We start from the raw sequence: 18,643 nt of genomic DNA on the forward strand, positions 1-18,643 counted from the left end.
GGAATGTGTAGGACATTCCTCTCTACATCAGAGAGGGCCCAGAGATGGAAGTACCAGTTCTATGCCATTTGAATATTCTCCCATGCTAGGCTAATCTTCAACTGTGCAGTTAGGATTGCATTACAGGCACTTTGTGTCTAAACGGTTGTGTAAGAAACTCCTGAAGATTGATATCAAGGAATCTTAATCATTGTAAGTCTTTCAAATGGCCAGATAGAGGCACAAAGTTGCTTCTTGCAAGTATAGGGTTCTCTGATGCTACAATGGTCACTTAGTTCAGAGAAATTGATTCCTTTACGATTAAGTTTTGCTTTCCCTTAAAATAAAGCAGTTAATAATATCAAGTCAAGTTTTGATAAGGCTGAGTAGGGGTGCAGACTTGTCCTGGTATAAAAAAATCCAAAAACCACACCCCCCCACACCAAAATCATGGAGCAGTCCTAGTAAGTTTAGAAGAAGTCATGGGTTTTGTTTTTTGCTACAAGTGACAATGAGACACAGGGACAGTGTGTGTGGGGGGGGGGGGAGGAGGAGAAGAGAAAGGAGAGCAGAAAGGGGAAGGAGAGCTAGCTTGCCCCCATACTTACCCTTTGGGGCAGCTCCTGCAGCTCCCATCCTATGAGGCTGGGCCTGGCTCACTACTCTGGTCATTGTGACCTGGCACAAGTGGTTGCAGCACACTCACTCACTCAAAGTTGACCTGGCTGGTCAATGGCCAGGCTGAATCTGTGTGAACGGTGCCGTGAACCCATATGCCAGGTGGCAATGCCAAGAGTGGTGAGCGAGGCCCAGCCTGCAAGGTGAGTACTGAAATCATGGACAAGATGTGGACAAACGGGAAAATCATGGTATCCATGACATTTCCCTACCCTACATCATGACACTGCTGCAGTCCTAGCTAGGACATCTGATATTATAAGGCTTCCTTATTTTCTATAAGATAAATATGACAGTATGAAATTTGAGCTGACAAGAATGTTTTTGGCAAGCCTCCTCTAAAATAAGGAGAGATCTGAAATATTCTGCTATCACATGCCTACTTGCCCTAGCAAATGTAACAATGATTAATTTCACTAAGTTCTAATCAGTATGGCACAGAACATTATGAGTAGAAAACTGCATTTTACATACAAAGTAGAAGTATTTATATGAACACAAAACACCACTAAGACCTGCATTAATTGGTGTAAACCAAATCAGAGTGTTCAGAATCAATATAATGATAGAGCACATAGAAGGGCATTGAAGAAATGTGATTCGACTAAAGGTTTGGAATTCCTAGATTTTATATTATGATGAATGTGGACAACACTTCAATAATTCTAATTTTTAGTGTAGGTAGTCATTAGGAAAATATCTAAATTAAGACTTCATACTCAAACCATTTAGAAATGAATGGATGGGCATATTTGGTCTCCTTCCCATTGTCCTGAAACAAGGAGTTACTATTTCTTAAACCACTTCCCCTTTCAGAAGTTGACATTCTAATTATTTCTCCTAAGCTAGTATCCTATAATGTATTTCCAGTTCTGCACTTGCCCTTCAACAGTATGTTTCTAACAAGTCTAGGAGAGAGTTGTGAATGCAGTTGTATTATAAGTAAAGTTGTAAAACTTTCAATAAAAAGTCACACACACAATTTCAAAAAACAGGTACCAAATTTGTTCCTCCTGTGCTAATCAGTGTTTTTGAAAAGCCTACAAAGGATAAACCACCACCACAGCAGCTCATTGTCCCCCTCTCCCCTTTCTCACACACACTAAAAAAGGAGGAACTTAACTAGAATTAAAGCCAACATTCTTAGCCCTGGTCTACACTAGGAGCTGGTTGAATTTAGCAGCGTTAAATCTATTTAACCCTGCACCTGTCCACACGACAAAGCCCTTTCTTTCGACTTAAAGGGCTCTTAAAATAGATTTCTTTACTCCACCCCCGACAAGGAGATTACCACTGAAATCGGCCTTGCTGGGTCAAATTTGGGGTACTGTGGACACAATTAGATGGTATTGGCCTCCGTAAGCTAACCCAGAGTGCTCCATTGTGACCGCTCTGGACAGTGCGCTCAACTCAGATGCACTGGCCAGGTAGACAGGAAAAGGCCCACGAACTTCTGAATTTCAATTTCCTGTTTGGTCAGTGTGGCAAGCTGCAGGTGACCATGCAGAGCTCATCAGCATAGGTGACCATGATGGAGTCCCAGAATCGCAAAAGAGGTCCAGCATGGACTGAATGGGAGGTACTGGATCTGATTGCTGTATGGGGAGAGGAATCCATGCTATCAGAATTACATTCCAGTTTTCGAAATGCCAAAATATTTGTCAAAATCTCCCAGGGCATGAAGGACAGAGGCCATAACAGGGACCCGAACCAGTGCCGCATGAAACTTAAGGTGCTGAGGCAAGCCTACCAGAGAGGTGAACAGCCGCTCCAGGTCAGAGCCCAAAACATGCTGCTTCTATGATGAGCTGCATGCCATTTTAGGGGGTTCAGCCACCACTACCCCAGCCGTGTTGTTTGACTCCTTCAATGGAGATGGAGGCAATACGAAAGCAGGTTTTGGGGACAAAGAAGATAATGATGATGATGAGGTTGTAGATAGCTCACAGCAAGCAAGCGGAGAAACCGGTTCCCCCCCCGCCCCCCCGACAGCCAGGAACTGTTTCTCACCCTGGACCTGGAGCCAGTACCCCCCGAACCCACCCAAGGTTGCCTCCTGGACCCGCCAGGCAGAGAAGGGACCTCTGGTGAGTGTACCTTTTAAAATACTATACATGGTTTAAAAAGCAAGCATGTTTAAGGATTAATTTGCCCTGGCATTCGTGGCTCTCCTGGATGTACTCCCAAAGCCTTTGCAAAAGGTTTCTGGAGGGCAGCCTTATTGCGCCCTCCATGGTAGGACGCTTTACCACTCTAGGCCAGTAGCAGGTACTCGGGAATCACTGTAGAACAAAGCATTGCAGTGTATGTTTGCTGGCGTTCAAACAACATCCGTTCTTTATCTCTGTTATCCTCAGGAGAGCGATATCATTCATGGTCACCTGGTTGAAATAGGGTGCTTTTCTTAAGGGGACATTCAGAGGTGCCTGTTCCTGCTGGGCTATTTGCCTACGGCTGAACAGAAATGTTCCCCGCTGTTAGCCATGGGGAGAGGGGAGGGTGGAGGGACTAGCCACGCGGTGGGGGAGGCAAAATGCGACCTTGGAACAAAAGCACATGTGCTATGTATGTAATGTTAACAGCAAGGTTTACCATGAAAGAGCATACCCATTGTTCTATAAAATGTGTCTTAAATAGCACTGTCCCTTTTTTCCCCCCCTCCACCAGCTGCATGTGTTTCAAGGATCACAGGAGCTTCTCCTTCCCAGAGGCTAGCGAAGATCAGAAGGCAAAAAAAAAACCCCACACTCGCAATGAAATGTTCTCTGAGCTCATGCTGTCCTCCCACACTGACAGAGCACAGACGAATGCGTGGAGGCAGACAATGTCAGAGTGCAGGAAAGCACAAAATGACCGGGAGGAGAGGCGGGCTGAAGCTGAAAGGTGGTGGCAGCGTGATGAGAGGAGGCAGGATTCAATGCTGAGGCTGCTGGGGGAATCAAACTAATATGCTCCAGCGTATGGTTGAGCACAGACCACCGCTACAGCCCCTGTGTAACCAACCGCCCTCTTCCCCAAGTTCCATAGCCTCCACACCCAGAAGCCCAAGAACACGGTGGGGGGGGGCACTTCTGGCCACTCAGCCACTCCACCCCAGAGGATTGCCCAAGCAACAGAAGGCTGGCATTCAATAAGTTTTAAACTTTTAAAGTGCTATGTGGCCTTGTCCTTCCCTCCTCCACCACCCCTCCTGGGCTACCTTGGTAGTTACCCCCCTATTTGTGTGATGAATTAATGAAGAATGCATGAATGTGAAGCAACAATTACTTTATTGCCTCTGCAAGCGGTGATCGAAGGGAGGAGGGGAGGGTGGTTAGCTTACAGGGAAGTAGAGTAAACCAAGGGGTGGGGGGGGGTTTCCATCAAGGAGAAACACAGAACTTTCACACCGTAGCCTGGCCAGTCATGAAACTGGTTTTCAAAGCTTCTCTGATGTGCACCGCACCCTCCTGTGCTCTAACTGCTCTGGTGTCTGGCTGCACGTAACCAGCAGCCAGGCGATTTGCCTCAACCTCCCACCCTGCCATAAACGTCTCCCCCTTACTCTCACAGATATTGTGGAGCACACAGCGAGCAGTAACAACAGTGGTAATATTGGTTTCACTGAGGTCTGAGTCAGTAAACTGCACCAGCGTGCTTTTAAATGTCCAAATGAACATTTCTATCACCATTCTGCACTTGCTCAGCCTGTAGTTGAACAGCTCCTGACTGCTGTCCAGGCTGCCTGTGTACGGCTTCATGAGTCATGGCATTAAGGGGTAGGCTGGGTCCCCAAGGTTAACTATAGGCATTTCAACATCCCCAACAATTATTTTCTGGTCTGGGAATAAAGTCCCTTCCTGCAGCTTTTGAAACAGACCAGAGTTCCTGAAGATGCGAGCGTCATGTACCTTTCCCAGCCATCCCACACTGATTATGGTGAAACATCCCTTGTGATCCACCAGTGCTTGCAGCACTATTGAAAAGTACCCCTTGTGGTTTATGTACTCGCCAGCTTGGTGCTCCGGTGCCAAGACAGGGATATGGATTCCGTCTATGGCCCCACCACAGTTAGGGAATCCCATTGCAGCAAAGCCATCCACTATGACCTGCACATTTCCCAGGGTCACTACCCTTGGTATCTGCAGATCTTGGATTGCTTTGGCTACTTGCATCACAGCAGCCCCCACAGTAGATTTGCCCATTCCAAATTGATTCCCTACTGACTGGTAGCTGTCTGGCATTGCAAGCTTGCACTGGGCTATTGCCACTTGCTTCTCAACTGTGAGGGCTGCTCTCATCTTGGTATTCTTGTGCCTCAGGGCAGGGGAAAGCAAGTCAAAGTTCCATCAAAGTGCCCTTACGCATGTGAAAGTTTTGCAGCCACTGGGAATCGTCCCACACCTGCAACACTGTGTGGTCCCATCAGTCTGTGCTTGTTTCCCGAGCCCAGAATCGGCGTTCCACCGCATGAACCTGCCCCATTAGCACCATGATGCCCACATTCTTAGGGCCTGTGCTTTGAGAGAAGTCTGTGTCCATGTCCTCATCACTCTCGTCACTGCGCTGACATCACCTACTCACCTGGTTTCGCTTTGCCAGGTTCTGGTGCTGCATATACTGCTGGATAATGTGTGTGGTGTTGAATGTGCTCCTAATCGCCAAAGTGATCTGAGCGGGCTCCATGCTTGCCGTGGTATGGCGTCTGCACAGAAAAGGCACAGAATGATTGTCTGCTGTTGCCCTGATGGAGGGAGGGGAGACTGACGACATGGCTTACAGGGTTGGCTTAAAGGGAATTAAAATCAACAAAAGGGGTTGCTTTGCGAGAACCTGAATGGTCCCCTCAAGGATAGAACTCAAAACTGGGTTTAGCAGGCTGTTGATTTCACAGAGGGAGGAGAAAATGAATACAAAACAAATCTGGTCTATTTCTTGTTTTGAGCCACTTCATCCATCTTTATACATCTTGCTGGCAGCAGACTGTGCAGTACATAGTCATCTCCTGCGTGCTCGGCAGAAGACGGTGCAGTATGACTGCTGGCCATCATCTTCTGCTGGCTGCTGATTAAAAGACAGTGCACTGCCCGTTGGACTCAATTGCCATGACACAAAACTTAAAAGGGAAATGACCTGGCCGAGTCACTCCCATGTTTGCCCAGGCACCCCTGACCTCATCGAGGTCGGTTAAAAGAGCACCCAGGACTATGTCGATGATGGCTACCAGTCATACTGCACTTTCTGCTGCCAAAAGGCAATAAACTGCTGCTGTGTAGCAATGCAGTACCGTGTCTGCCAGCACCCAAGAGACATACGGTGACAGTTAGCTGAGCAGGCTCCAGGCTTGCCGTGGTATGGCGTCTGCACAGGTAACTTAAGAAAAAAGGCGCAAAATGATTGTCTGTCCTTGCTTTCACAGAAGGAGGGAGGGAAGGGGGGCCTGACGATATGTACCCAGAACCACCCGCAACAATGTTTTAGCCCCATCACGCACTGGGATTTCTACCCAGAATTCAAATGGGCAGCGGAGACTGCGGGAACTGTGGGATAGCTACCCACCGTGCAACGCTCCGGAAGTCAACGGTTGCCTCGGTACTGTGGACACACTCCGCCAACTACATGCACTTAGAGCATTTGTGTGGGGACACACATAATCAACTGTATAAAAACGCTTTCTACAAAACCAACTTCTATAAATTCGACCTAATTTCATAGTGTAGACATACCCTTACAGCATGAAACATTCCTTGTACAAGCATAGCTGAGTTCTCTATTTCTCTGATACAATCTCTTGCAGAGAATCTGTACTTTACTATAAAGGCTAGACAACACTACTGCTTAGTTATGAAAGAACTCAGTTACATTACAATTCTATATTTCATAGAGCAGATCTCCATAAATATTGTTCAAACTATTGGCATATTACATGTACCAACATATTTAATCCTCCTGGCATAAAGTATACAATGTAAATTCTTCTTGCCTAAGTCATTTGCAAAAATGGAAGTACTGGAAGCTGAAACATTGTCTCAATACATTTAGACTAGGGGTTCTCAAACTGGTGGTCTGGACCCCTCAGGGGGTCACGAGCTGTCAGCCTCCACCCCAAACCCCACTTTGCATCCAGCATTTATAACGGTGTTAAATATATTAAAAAAGTGTGTTTAATTTATAATGGGGGGAGGGGTGTCACACTCAGAGGCTTGCTATTTGAAAGGTGTCACCAGTACAAAGGTTTGAGAACCACTGGTTTAGACCATACTATAGGTGGTCAATTTCCAATAGGTTTTGTTTTTTGTTTTTTAAAGCATAGGCTTTTTTAGAAAAAAGTACAGATTATTATCCACCTTAAGTGCTTAAGTCAATTGACAATGGGACCTATGCCCTTTTAAATATTTTACTTAACATCAAGTGGTACTATTCATCCTGAGCCATTGGTTAAGCATTCACAAATTCAAAGCTAAAATACTCACCTAGCTGTATACATCATATAAGCACATTCATTAAAGATGTGCTTCAGATATATTCACAATTATTTTCCTGTTTGGATTTCAGAGGGGGGGGGGGAAAAAAAGACTGAAGTGCTGCAAGAATATAACAAATATGAAATTCTACCACTTATTCGCCTCCAATGTCATGGTCAGAGCAACTGAAATGTTAAAAGTGGAAAGTGGATAGAGTAAGACTATTATGGAGTTGTCTAGTCACAAAAAAGCATGAATGAGAACTTACAAATAAAACTGTTAGCTGACAAGTGTTTGCAGACAGTTTCTTTTTTAAAATCTGTAGATGCTGGAGGAATTTATTCTAGGCTTTAAGAAACACTTGAAGTTAATATTGGCAAGTGGGGTTATTAATGCACAGTGGCTTTTAAGTATCAGAAGTTTAAGCTTGCTAGAAATAACTTGATCCTTCCAACTGAAATTCAGCCACCAACTTTTTAGCTAACTAAGTGAGAAGCATTTTAAAACGAGGACAAACTTGTGTAGAACCAAGTAGTCATATCAAACCCTGCCAACCAAGGCTTCCAAGCTCTCAGATAAAAGGTAGTTTAGGAGTAATTTTAACCTTGGATTCCAAACTCTAAGAGGGGCCTACTGTAGATAAGCTTTAAAAACTCACGAACTACTATATCAGGTCTCATCTGCTGACTGGCAGCAAGCTCTCTTGTATGCATACAGAGAATTAAGCCATCAGCTTCTGCATAGATAAAGCTTTCATTGAAAGTTTCTAGTCATTGTTCATGAAGATAGTTTACATGCATTTAACACTTGCAAGGTTGACAATGTTATCTTCTTCTGTCTAGAGACTGGCAACTCCAGTGCCACCACTGCTGTTTACCCAAACAGCAGCTGAGTAAAATTGAGAGAAACGGTTAGTTTCACTTCTACTAATTATATCCCTGTGGGTCTTAGTGAAGCCATCAAGAACAGCTTCAAGCTGGAGTTATTCACAAGAGAGGATCTCTCTCCCACCCCAGGGGCAGGAAAAAAAAAAAAAAAAGACTGGGGAGGAGTATAGTAGCACAGGTTTATTCCTCCACCTCCCTAACAGTAGACAGGAGGCTATGGAGGGGAGGGACTAGACAAGGCTACTTTTACCACCCAGCATCTAGAAGGGGGTAGAGCTCCACATGACATACTAGCCATTTACTACTCAGGAACAGTTATAAGCAACTGAGCCCAAAAAGCAGTCTAGCAACAACACTCCAGTAAAAATCCCAGCATTCTCCCTTTCCCTCTCCACCAAAACCAGCAGAAGGCTGGGTTTAGGAGAACACTGCCCCTGGGCCTTGGTAGTGGGACTCAATCCACCCCTCCTGTAAATAATTTTAGGCATCCAGCTAGTAAGTTTTTCTAAGTCTTGCACTACATCAATATTGTAGGCAAAATCTGCCTCACAACAACTTCACTAGTGCCAGGATTTTACCACAAGTGTCTATGTTAGCCAATCCAAGTCAAGTGAGACCAATGTTTTAACATAATAGTTCTGAGTCAAAGGGAGTGAGGAGGGTATTTCATAGAAAAAAGTAACGAGATACATCCAAACTCATAGGCATTTCAGAATTTAGGCTCCAAGACCATTAAAATCCAATTATTTAGAGAGTGTAGTAGACATGCAGAATACACACTAGATAACTGAAGTATCAAATTCTATTTCTCCCTACCCTGTTTTATACACACCATTCATCATTAAAGATACATTTAACTTACAATTTAAGTTCAAGATTCAATATTTTGCTCATATGTCAAGGTTGGCACCATTTTCAGTTAGCATATTTCTGCGTGGGATTTGTTAATAAGTAATTCAGAAGATTAAGAACATTACATCATGCAAGTTTACTTCAGCCCATTATTTTGACAGTACAAGCAGAGACACTTTTAGACACTTGGTTTGGTAATATACTTCAGTTTGATATTACATTATTACTGTGCAATACAATTGCTCCATTTACTAGAGCAGGGATTGGCAAACTTTTTGGCCAGAGGTCCATATCTGGGTATGGAAATTGTATGGCAGGCCATGAATGCTCACAAAATTGGAGGTTGGGGTGCAGGAGGGGATGAGGGCTCTGGCTGGGGGTGTGGGTTCTGGGGTGGGGCCAGAAATGAGGAGTTGAGGGTGTGGGAGAGTACTCCAGGTTGGGACTGAGGAGTTTGGAGGCAGGAGGGGGATCAGGGCAAGGTGTTGGGGTATGGGAGGGTCTCAGGGTGTGGGCTCCAGGTGGTGCTTACCTCAAGCAGCTCCCAGAAGCAGCAGCAGCATGTCCCCTCTCCGGCTCCTACGTGGAGGTGCGGCCAGGTAGCTCTGCACACTGCCCTGTCTGCAGACGCCACCCCTGCAGCTCCCATTGGCCACGGTTCCCGGCCAGCGGGAGCTGCAGGGACAGCACTTGAGGTGGGGACAGCACATGGAGCCCCATGGCTACCCCTATGCATAGGAGCCGGAGAAGGGACATGCCACTGCTTCCGGGAGCCGCACAGAGTGGGGAAAGCCCCAGACCCCACTCCTCGGCTAGAGCACCAGAGCAGGGCAAGTCCCAGACCCCAGATCCCAGCAGGAGCTCGAGGGTTGGATGCGGCCCCTGGCCGCAGTTTGCCCACCCCTGTACTACAGCAGCAACAAAAATCTAAATAGCACCCACCTACATTAACACTTTACAAGAGGTCATAAAAATAAAGGGAAGGGTAATCACCTGTCTGTATACAGTGCTATAAAATCCCTCCTGGCCAGAGGCAAAACCCTTTCACCTGTAAAGGGTTAAGAAGCTAAGATAACCTCGCTGGCACCTGACCAAAATGACCAACGAGGGGACAAGATACTTTCAAATCGAGGGGGGCGGGGGGGAGAGAACAAAGGGTAACAGATCAGGAATGCAGTCTCAGAACTTCTGTTAGTTAGTAAGTAATCTAGCTAGAAATGCATTATATTTCCTTTTGTTTAATGGCTAGTAAAATAAACTCTGCTGAATGGAATGTATATTCCTGCTTTTGTCTCTTTTTGTAACTTAAGGTATTGCCTAGAGGGTTCTCTATGTTCTGAATCTGATTACCGTGTAAGGTATTTACCTTTTCTTTAATTAAAATTCTTCTTCTAAGAACCTGATTGTTTTTCATTGTTCTTAAGATCCAAGGGTTTGGGTCGGTGTTCACCTGTACAAATTGATGAGGAAAGGGGGTGTAGGGCTTGGGAGGGTAGTTTGCGGGAAGACGTCTCCAAGTGGGCTCTTTCCCTGTTCTTTGTTTAACACACTTGGTGGTGGCAGCATAGGGTTCAAGGACAAGGCAAAGTTTGTACCTTGGGGAAGTTTTTAACCTAAATTGGTAAGAATAAGCTTAGGGGGTCTTTCATGCAGGTCCCCACATCTGTACCCTAGAGTTCAGAGTGGGGAAGGAACTTTGACACAAGACAACATTTTTTTATTTATAAATTCTCCTCATTGTCTTAGTCAAGAGCAAAAAAGCCAGTTGCAGTTTTATTTACAGTATTTTATTTCCATCAATAAGCCTGTATCCAGCTCAGACTCTTTCCCCCCCCCCCCAATAAAAAGGTTAGCTCCTTTGCTCTGCATAAGGATGGGATCCATTATCACACAGCTTTCATATGCCTCTCAGGAATAGTTTATAATCTAAAATAAATTCCCATGCTTCTATTAGCTGAGCCCCATTACACCAATAAAATATATTCAGTCATTACTATCCACCCTGGCAAACAGATGCCTACAAGATATCCATACGCATATGTTAGCCAGGAAGATTACTTAAGGCCTGAGCTCCAGTTTCAATAGCCTGAGAAACTGTTGACAGACACCCAAATACATAGCAGAAGCTGCTTATTTAAAAATAAAAATGTGATTTTATGTTTTGCACATCTTCCTTAAAGTGAACCTGTCACTTCTCACTAAAGAGACAAAGTGGGTGAAGTAACATTGTTTATTGGACTAACTTCTGTTGAGGAGCACTACACACATTGGAGCGACACAGAGCTGAAGAGCTCTAGGGAACCTCAAAAGCGTCTCTCTCACCAACAGAAGTTGGTCCAATAAAAGATATTCCATCCCCCACATATCCCAAGGCCACCACAGCAACAACACTGCCAAGTTGTCACAAACATAAATAAGACCTCTCTAGGGCACACACCAACTAGCAGGAGAGTTAGATAAGCTAAACCATACAAAGGCCCTCATCAAGCTTTCCCCTAGTCCTCCAAGGCAGACTGGCTCACATTGGAGCCAAGCCCCACTCTGGTCTCTCAGTGCCACCCTCACAAAAGTGGAGTGGGCGGGAAAGGAGAGTCAAGTGTCCCCCTTACGGCAGGTTTACACTACAGGTTAGGCGGAGTTTTAACACCTGGTGCGAACACCGTGGAACAGGGGCGGCATCACCTCAGCTGCTCAGGCGGGGCTCGTAGCCGGGCCCTAGGCCCGCCAGCACGGGCCCTCCCAGCCGCAAGATGGGGAATGTGAGAGACGGCGCTACCCGCGGGGGGGGGATCCGCGGCCCCAGCACGGCCCAGCCCCCCGCCGTGTCACGGTTACAGCCCAGAGGGGCTGGGGAGACGGTCCCAGCCTGGAGTGGGAGGGAGCAGAGAAGACGCTACCTCACCCACGCGGCGGGGGAGGGGAGACACAACCCTGGGGGTCCACCGGGCGGCAGCAACAGGACCCCCGCTCGCTCGCTGGCAGCCCCAGGACACCGACCCTCCCCCCTCACCTTGACCCTGATCTCGTAGGTGGTGAAGCGGCCCCGGCCGACCCCCACGGTCTGCGGGTTGCTCACGTCGATCTCGAGGAAGTTGCTGGGAGGCCCGTAGGCGTCGTTCAGATTCTGCGGTTTGCTCATGAGCCGCCTGGTGTCCGCGATGGTCTCGGCCATTTCCCTGCCCGCCCGCGCCGGGTCCCCGCCCCTCCCTCGCAGACAGCCGCGCAGAGACAGCAGGAACGTAGCAAGCTAACCCCACTCGCCCTCTTATTCTCCGGCAAACAGCTGACTCCCCAGCAACGCGCAGCGACCCGGCCGCCGCCCGGCACGAGCGGATGCGCCCACCAGCCGCGCAGGGAATCCCGGGACTTGTAGTCCTTTCCCTGCCGCCGAACTCGCTCAGAGCTAGCACGGGCAGGGACGAGAAAACTACAACTCTCATACTGCACCGGGAAGGGGCGCAACAGGCAGGTCTTTGAAAAAAATTGTCTTCATGGGCCCGCACGCAGAAGGAAATGGAAAGCTACATGGGGCAGGCCCAGATCAGTACTTGGGGCCTAATAATAGTTATGGGGAAACTGCCAGGAACTTCCCTCGCCCTAGGATTGAGTTCATAGTCTCTGCATTTGTGAGGGAGGGGGAGTTGCAGGCTCCCCAGTCACTTCTCCTCCTTTCTCATTTATAGGTAGGGTTGCCAGGCATCCGGTTTTGGACTGGAACCCTGGGTTGAAAAGGGACCCTGATGGCTCTGGTCAGCACTGCCGACCAGACTGCTAAAAGTCCAGCTGGCTACAGGGGCCGGCTCTGTGCAGATTTTGGAAGCAACTCGTATGTCCCGCTGGCTCCTAGGCGCAGCGTCAAACATAAGAACGGCCACACTGGGTCAGACCAAAGGTCCATCGATCTATCCCAGTATCCTGTCCTCCCAATAGTGGCCGGTGCCACATACCCCAGAGAGAAGGAACAGAACAGGTAATAATCAAGTGATCCGTCCCCTGTCGCCCATTCCCAGCTTCTGGCAAACAGAGCCTAGGGACGCCATCCTGGCTAATAGCCACTGATGGACCTATCCTCCATGAATTTATCTAGTTCTTTTTTGAACCCTGTTATAGTGTTGGCCTTCACAACAGACTCTGGCAAGTAGTTCCACAGGTTGACTGTGTGTTGTGTGAAGAAATACTTCCTTTTGTTTGTATTAAACCTGCTGCCTATTAATTTCATTTGGTAACCTCTAGTTTTTGTCTTATGAGAAGGAGTAAATAACATTTCCTTATTTACTTTCTCAACACCATTCATGATTTTATAGACCTCAATCATATCCCCCCTTAGTCATCTCTTTTCCAAAGTGAAAAGTCCCAGTTTTATTAATCTCTCCTCATACGGAAGCCGTTCCATAACCCTAATAATTTTTGTTGCCCTTTTCTGAACCTTTTCCAATTCCAATATATCTTTTTTGAGATGAGGTGACCACATCTGCTTGCAGTATTCAAGATATGGATGTACTATGGATTTATGTAGAGGCAATATGATATTTTCTGTCTTAATATCTATCCCTTAATGATTCCCAACATTTTGTTCGCTTTTTTGACTGCCTCTGTACATTGAATGGAGTTTTTCATCCACAGTGACTCCAAGATCTCTTTCTTGAGTAGTAACAGCTAACTTAGACCTCATCATTTTAGATGTATAGTTGGGATTATTTTCTCCAATGTGCAGTACTTTGCATTTATCAACATTGAATTTCATCTGCCATTTTGTTGCCCAGTCACCCAGTTTTGAGGGATCCTTTTGTAGCTCTTTGCAGTCTGCCTGGGACTTAACTATCTTGAGTAGTTTTGTATCATCTGCAAATTTTGCCACCTCACTGTTTACCCCTTTTTCCAGATTATTTTTGAGTATGTTGAATAGGACTGGACCCAGTACAGACCCCTGGGGAACACCACTATTTGCCTCTCTCCATTCTGAAAGCTGACCATATATTCCTACCCTTTCTTTCCTATCTTTTAACCAGCTACCAATCCATGAGAGGACCTTCCCCCTTATTCCATGACAATTTACGTTTCTTAAGAGCCTTTGGTGAGGGACCTTGTCAAAGGCTTTCTGAAAATTTAAGTACACTATATCCACTGGATCCCCCTTGTCCACATGCTTGTTGACCCCCTCAAAGAATTTTGGCAGATTGGTGAGGCATGATTTCCCTTTACAAAAGCCATGTTGACTCTTCCCCAACAAATTATGCTAATCTGACAATTTTGTTCTTCACTATAGTTTCAACTAGTTTGCCTGGTATTGAAGTCAGGCTTACTGGCCTGTAATTGCCAGGATCACCTCTGGAGCCCTTTTTAAAAATTGGCGTCACATTAGCTATCCTCCAGCCATTTGGTACAGAAGTAGGATTTAAATTATAGGTTACAGACTACAGTTAGTAGTTCTGCAGTTTCACATTTGAGTTCCTTCAGACCTCTTGGGTGACTACCATCTGCTCCTGGTGACTTATTACTATTTAGTTTATCAATTTGTTCCAAAATCTCCTCTAATGACACCTCCATCTGGGACAGTTCCTCAGATTTGTCACCATAGTTTCTCTTACTACGTTTTTTAATTTGGGGTATACATTTAACTTGAGCCTCTGTTACGGTGTCTTTAAAAAGTTTCCATGCATCTTGCAGTGATTTCACTTTGGGCGCTGTACCTTTTAATTTTTGTTTCACTAGCTTCCTCATTTTTGTGTTTTGTTTCACTAGCTTCCTCATTTTTCATTTTCCCTCATTCCCCTTTCTGAAATTAAATGCTACAGTGTTGTGCTGCTGTGGTGTTTTCCCCGCCACAGGGATGCTAAATTTTATTATGTTATATTTTGGTCACTATTACCAAGGGGTCCAGCTATATTCACCTCTTGGACCAGATCTCGTGCTCCACTTAGGACTAAATCAAGAATTGCCTCTCCTCTTGTGGGTTCCAGGACTAGCTGCTCCAAGAAGCAGTCATTTAAGGTGTCAAGAAACTTTATCTCTGCTTCCTTTCCTGAGGTGACATGGGGGACTCTGTGCGCTGCCCATGCCTGTGGTGCAGGTGCCACCCTGAGCACCAGCTCCGCAGCTTCCATTGGCTGGGCCATCATGCCCCTCCCACCCCCCAGCAGCAGCAGCAGCAGGAGTTTGGGTGTGGGAGGAGGTTCAGGGCTGGGGCAGGGGGTTGGGGTGTGTGTGGGGGAGGGCTCTGGGTGGCACTTACCTTGGGGGGCTCCCTAGAAGCAGCAACATGTACTTCCTTCAGCTCCTTGGTGGAGGTGCGGCCAGGCGGCTCTGCGTGCTGCCTCTGCCTGCAGGCACCGCCCCCCCAGCTCCCATTGGCTGTGGTTCCTAGTCAATGGGAACTGCGGAGCAGGCACTCAGGGTAGGGGCAGTGTCTGGAGCCTCCCTGGTCACGCCTCCGCCTAGGAGCCAAGGGACATGTCGCCACTTCTGGGGAGCCGTGTGGAGCCAGGCAGGGAGCCTGCCAGCCCCGCCAGCACCAGTGAGGATCCCGGGCTGCACACTGCTGCCCGCCGCCCCAGCACCTGTGGTGCCCCAGGGCTGCCCCTCTCAGAACACCCACAGCACCCCTGAGCCGCTCCCCCCAGAACACTATAGTTAGGGGTATATAGTACAAGTCATGGACAGGTCATGGGCCATGAATTTTTGTTTACTGCCTGTGACCTGTCCATAACTTTTACTAAAAATACCCATGACTAAAACGTAGCCTTAGCTATTAGCCAAGATGGTCAGGGCAGCAACCCCATGCTCGGGATATCCCTAAGCCTCTGAATGCCAAAAGCTTGGAGTGGACGACAAGGGATCACTTGATGATTGCCTGTTGTGTTCATTCCCTCTGAAGCACCCAGCATTGGCCACTATCAGAAGACAGGATACTGGGCTAAATAGACCATTGGTCTGACCCAGTATGACCATTCTTACGTTCTTAAACCTGGCTTTCAGGATTTCTATTAGGTAATCATACTTATTTCTTCCATCTGATTTATTGCAACTTTCAAAAATCTTGAGGCATTTAGGAAAATATTTGATAGCCCACATATATGAAAGCTGTCATAAATACAGTTAAAATAATAACTAAATTCTATTACTCATTTATTACTCAGAAAGATCTGCCCAGGCTCAGAACAAAAGAATCATTGTATATGCTCAGCTAGCCTCTGAAGATAATGTTGTATATATCCAACATATCTCCCCAACATATCTTTACAACCATGAAACAAATGAAATTCCTCCCTACTATCTACACCAGAATAACCATATCAATCCCCCTTCCCAACAAGGTAATGCTTGTACTGTACCCTGAAAACAATGTTCTGGCAAACCAAGAGGGAAGCAACATCCAGAGTCCATGACTCCTGCCACCAGCAATTTGCATTAGGGTATGTCTACACTGCAATGTAAGCCCAGAGGTAGAGGGACTTGAGTCAGCTGATCCTGGGTTAGATAACCCAGGGCTTGATTGTTGGCACTGATTGTTAACCACATGTTAAGAATTTTCTAACCTGGGATCCAATGTCTTCACTGTAGTATGCAGTCCCGAGTCAAACCAATCATATCCAAGACTCTCTAGCACCCACCTGAAATGTGGCTGCTCTAGCCTTTGGACTGTGATGGACTGTGGGAAAACTGGACTGTCCACATTGCACATTACAGGAAATTTGAACAACTGACAACACATGCTGCCAAGCAGTCATTTTGGTCTGTGTGCTCCCAGCTACTGGAACCAGCAACATGGCAGAGATGCCATTTGAAGAACGTCTCTTGCTTGCACTTACACTCCTGTGTCAGGAAACGGGCAGAGCTTCTGTAAGGCATTGGTGGACGTTTTGGCGGTGTTTTCTGACCCACCAAAGGCACTTGATACAGCTTATGATTGATCAGGAGGAGGCAGAGGAGGAAGAGACTCAAACTGGTTAATGCTGCTGTTACACTCAGTACAACCACTGACGCCCCCTACTTAGACTTGTGCTCTTGGCACAGGGCCACAAGTGCAGACTGGTGGGATCACATGGTCATGCAGACCTGGGATGACTAGCAGTGTATTCAGAAATTTTGCATGAAAAAAACTACATTTCTGGAGCTTTGTGAGCAGCTTGCCCCGACCCCCTAGCATAAAGATACACACATGAGGTCACCCTTACTGGTCCAGAAGCAGGTTGCTGTAACCATCTGGAAGTTGGCTACCCCAGACTTCTGTAGGTCCATTGCCAAGCAGTTTGGTGTTTGAGAGTTGACTGTGGGTAAAGTCATGGCAATGGGGTTTACAAACTGTGCTGGGGCCATTGATGGGACTCATGTGCCCATAGTTTGTTCACCTCAAGGAGCATTAGTACATAAACCACACAGGGTACTACTCCATTGTTATGTGGGCCCTAGTGGACCACAGAGGATGATTTATGAATGTCCGTGTGGGTTGTACTGGGAAAGTTCATGATGCCAGGGTTTTTTGCAGATCAGGAGTCTACATTCACAGACAGGATGGACACTATTCCCACCAAATTACATTGTCATAAAGAGAGGTACTGTCCCCACCATTATTCTGGGGAACCCTGCATACCCATTTTTGCCTTGGCTTATGAAACCATTCCCTGATTTCAGAGGCCCCGGCAAAAGAAGGTTTAATTACACTCTCAGTGGGTATAGAATGGTTGCTAAATGTGCTTTTGGCAGACTGAAATCCCATTGGAGCTGTCTACAGGCCCATTTGGATTGCAGTGTCATCAATGTTGTCTGCGTTACTGTGGCTTGCTGTGCTCTGTTACCCCAAAATTTGGACCCAAGGCACCCCAGTAATGGCTTACCTATAACTGTAAAGCAATTGTCAATTTGGTCTGCATCAATGGGTAACAGGAGGTGGCCCACCCTAGAGGAATTGCCCTGGTTTTACCAGGGAGTTTGTGTCTCATCTCAGAAGACTCCCCAGAACAGACTAGTTCTGTTAACCCATGAGAGGACCTGAATCCAGCCTTCCACTCAAAGGATTGATGCTCAAGAGTAATTCTTCAAAAACAAAATAACTTATTTTAAAGAAAATAATCAGTTACAATACACTTAATAAGCAAGATAGAATACACTGCAATACATGACACATAGCATAACACAATTACATTTCATTTAGAAATCATATACTACGGTGACACAATAGACCAGTGGTCTCCAAACTTTTTGGTTCACACGCCCCCAGGGTGAAGATCGGAAGACCTGCCGCAGACATACCGCTGACGGAAGAAGACCAGAAGACCAGATGCGCTGCCGACGGAAGAAGACCGGAAGACCAGCCGCAGACGCGCTGCCGGAGGGGAACACCAGCCGTGGACGTGCAGAGCTGCCGCCAAAGAAAAAAGCGGCAGAGTGCCGGCCAGCGGCACTCCTGCTGCTGCACACCCCCTGGGATCATCTCGCGCACCCCCTGGGGTGCGCATACCCTAGGTTGGAGACCACTGCAATAGACTACAGAAACCATGCAGATACAGTGTTGCATGATATGGTACAGAGTGATCCCTTATATATGTATCAAGCAGGGGTGGCCAACCTGAGCCTGAGAAGCTGCCAGAATTTACCAATGTACATTGCCAAAGAGCCACAGTAATACATCAGCAGCCCCCCATCACCTCCCCCGCTCCAAGTGCCTCCCACCCACCAGCAGTCCTGCTCTTCAGCACCTCCCTCTCCCTCTCCACACCTCCCAATCTGCTGTTTCGTGGCATAAGGGAGGCTCTGGAGGGGAGGAGGAGGAGCAAGGGCATGGCAGGCTCAGGGGAGGGCATGGGA

At 46.8% G+C, this 18,643-nt stretch overlaps 1 protein-coding gene across 3 annotated transcripts in view; it reads right to left on the bottom strand.

The window, feature by feature from the left end:
• The window catches only part of SNX3 (sorting nexin 3), a 34,266-nt gene extending 22,072 nt beyond the window's left edge, over nucleotides 1-12,194 (bottom strand). Inside the window, exons 1-2 of one of the 3 annotated variants that reach the window (XM_073336941.2) lie at nucleotides 11,850-11,930; nucleotides 5,221-5,341 (exon numbers count right to left, since the gene is read on the bottom strand). In XM_073336941.2, coding sequence (XP_073193042.1) covers nucleotides 5,221-5,322 — 102 coding nt within the window. In that variant the 5' untranslated portion in view covers nucleotides 5,323-5,341; nucleotides 11,850-11,930. Of the gene's footprint in view, nucleotides 1-5,220; nucleotides 5,342-11,849 lie in introns of all 3 variants that reach the window. The other 2 variants (XM_073336942.2, XM_073336940.2) reach the window with 2 other exon arrangements.
• Between the last annotated feature and the right edge of the window lie 6,449 nt (nucleotides 12,195-18,643).

The sequence above is a fragment of the Lepidochelys kempii genome, chromosome 3 (genome assembly GCF_965140285.1).
Source record: "Lepidochelys kempii isolate rLepKem1 chromosome 3, rLepKem1.hap1, whole genome shotgun sequence".
Lineage (NCBI taxonomy): Eukaryota > Metazoa > Chordata > Testudines > Cheloniidae > Lepidochelys > Lepidochelys kempii.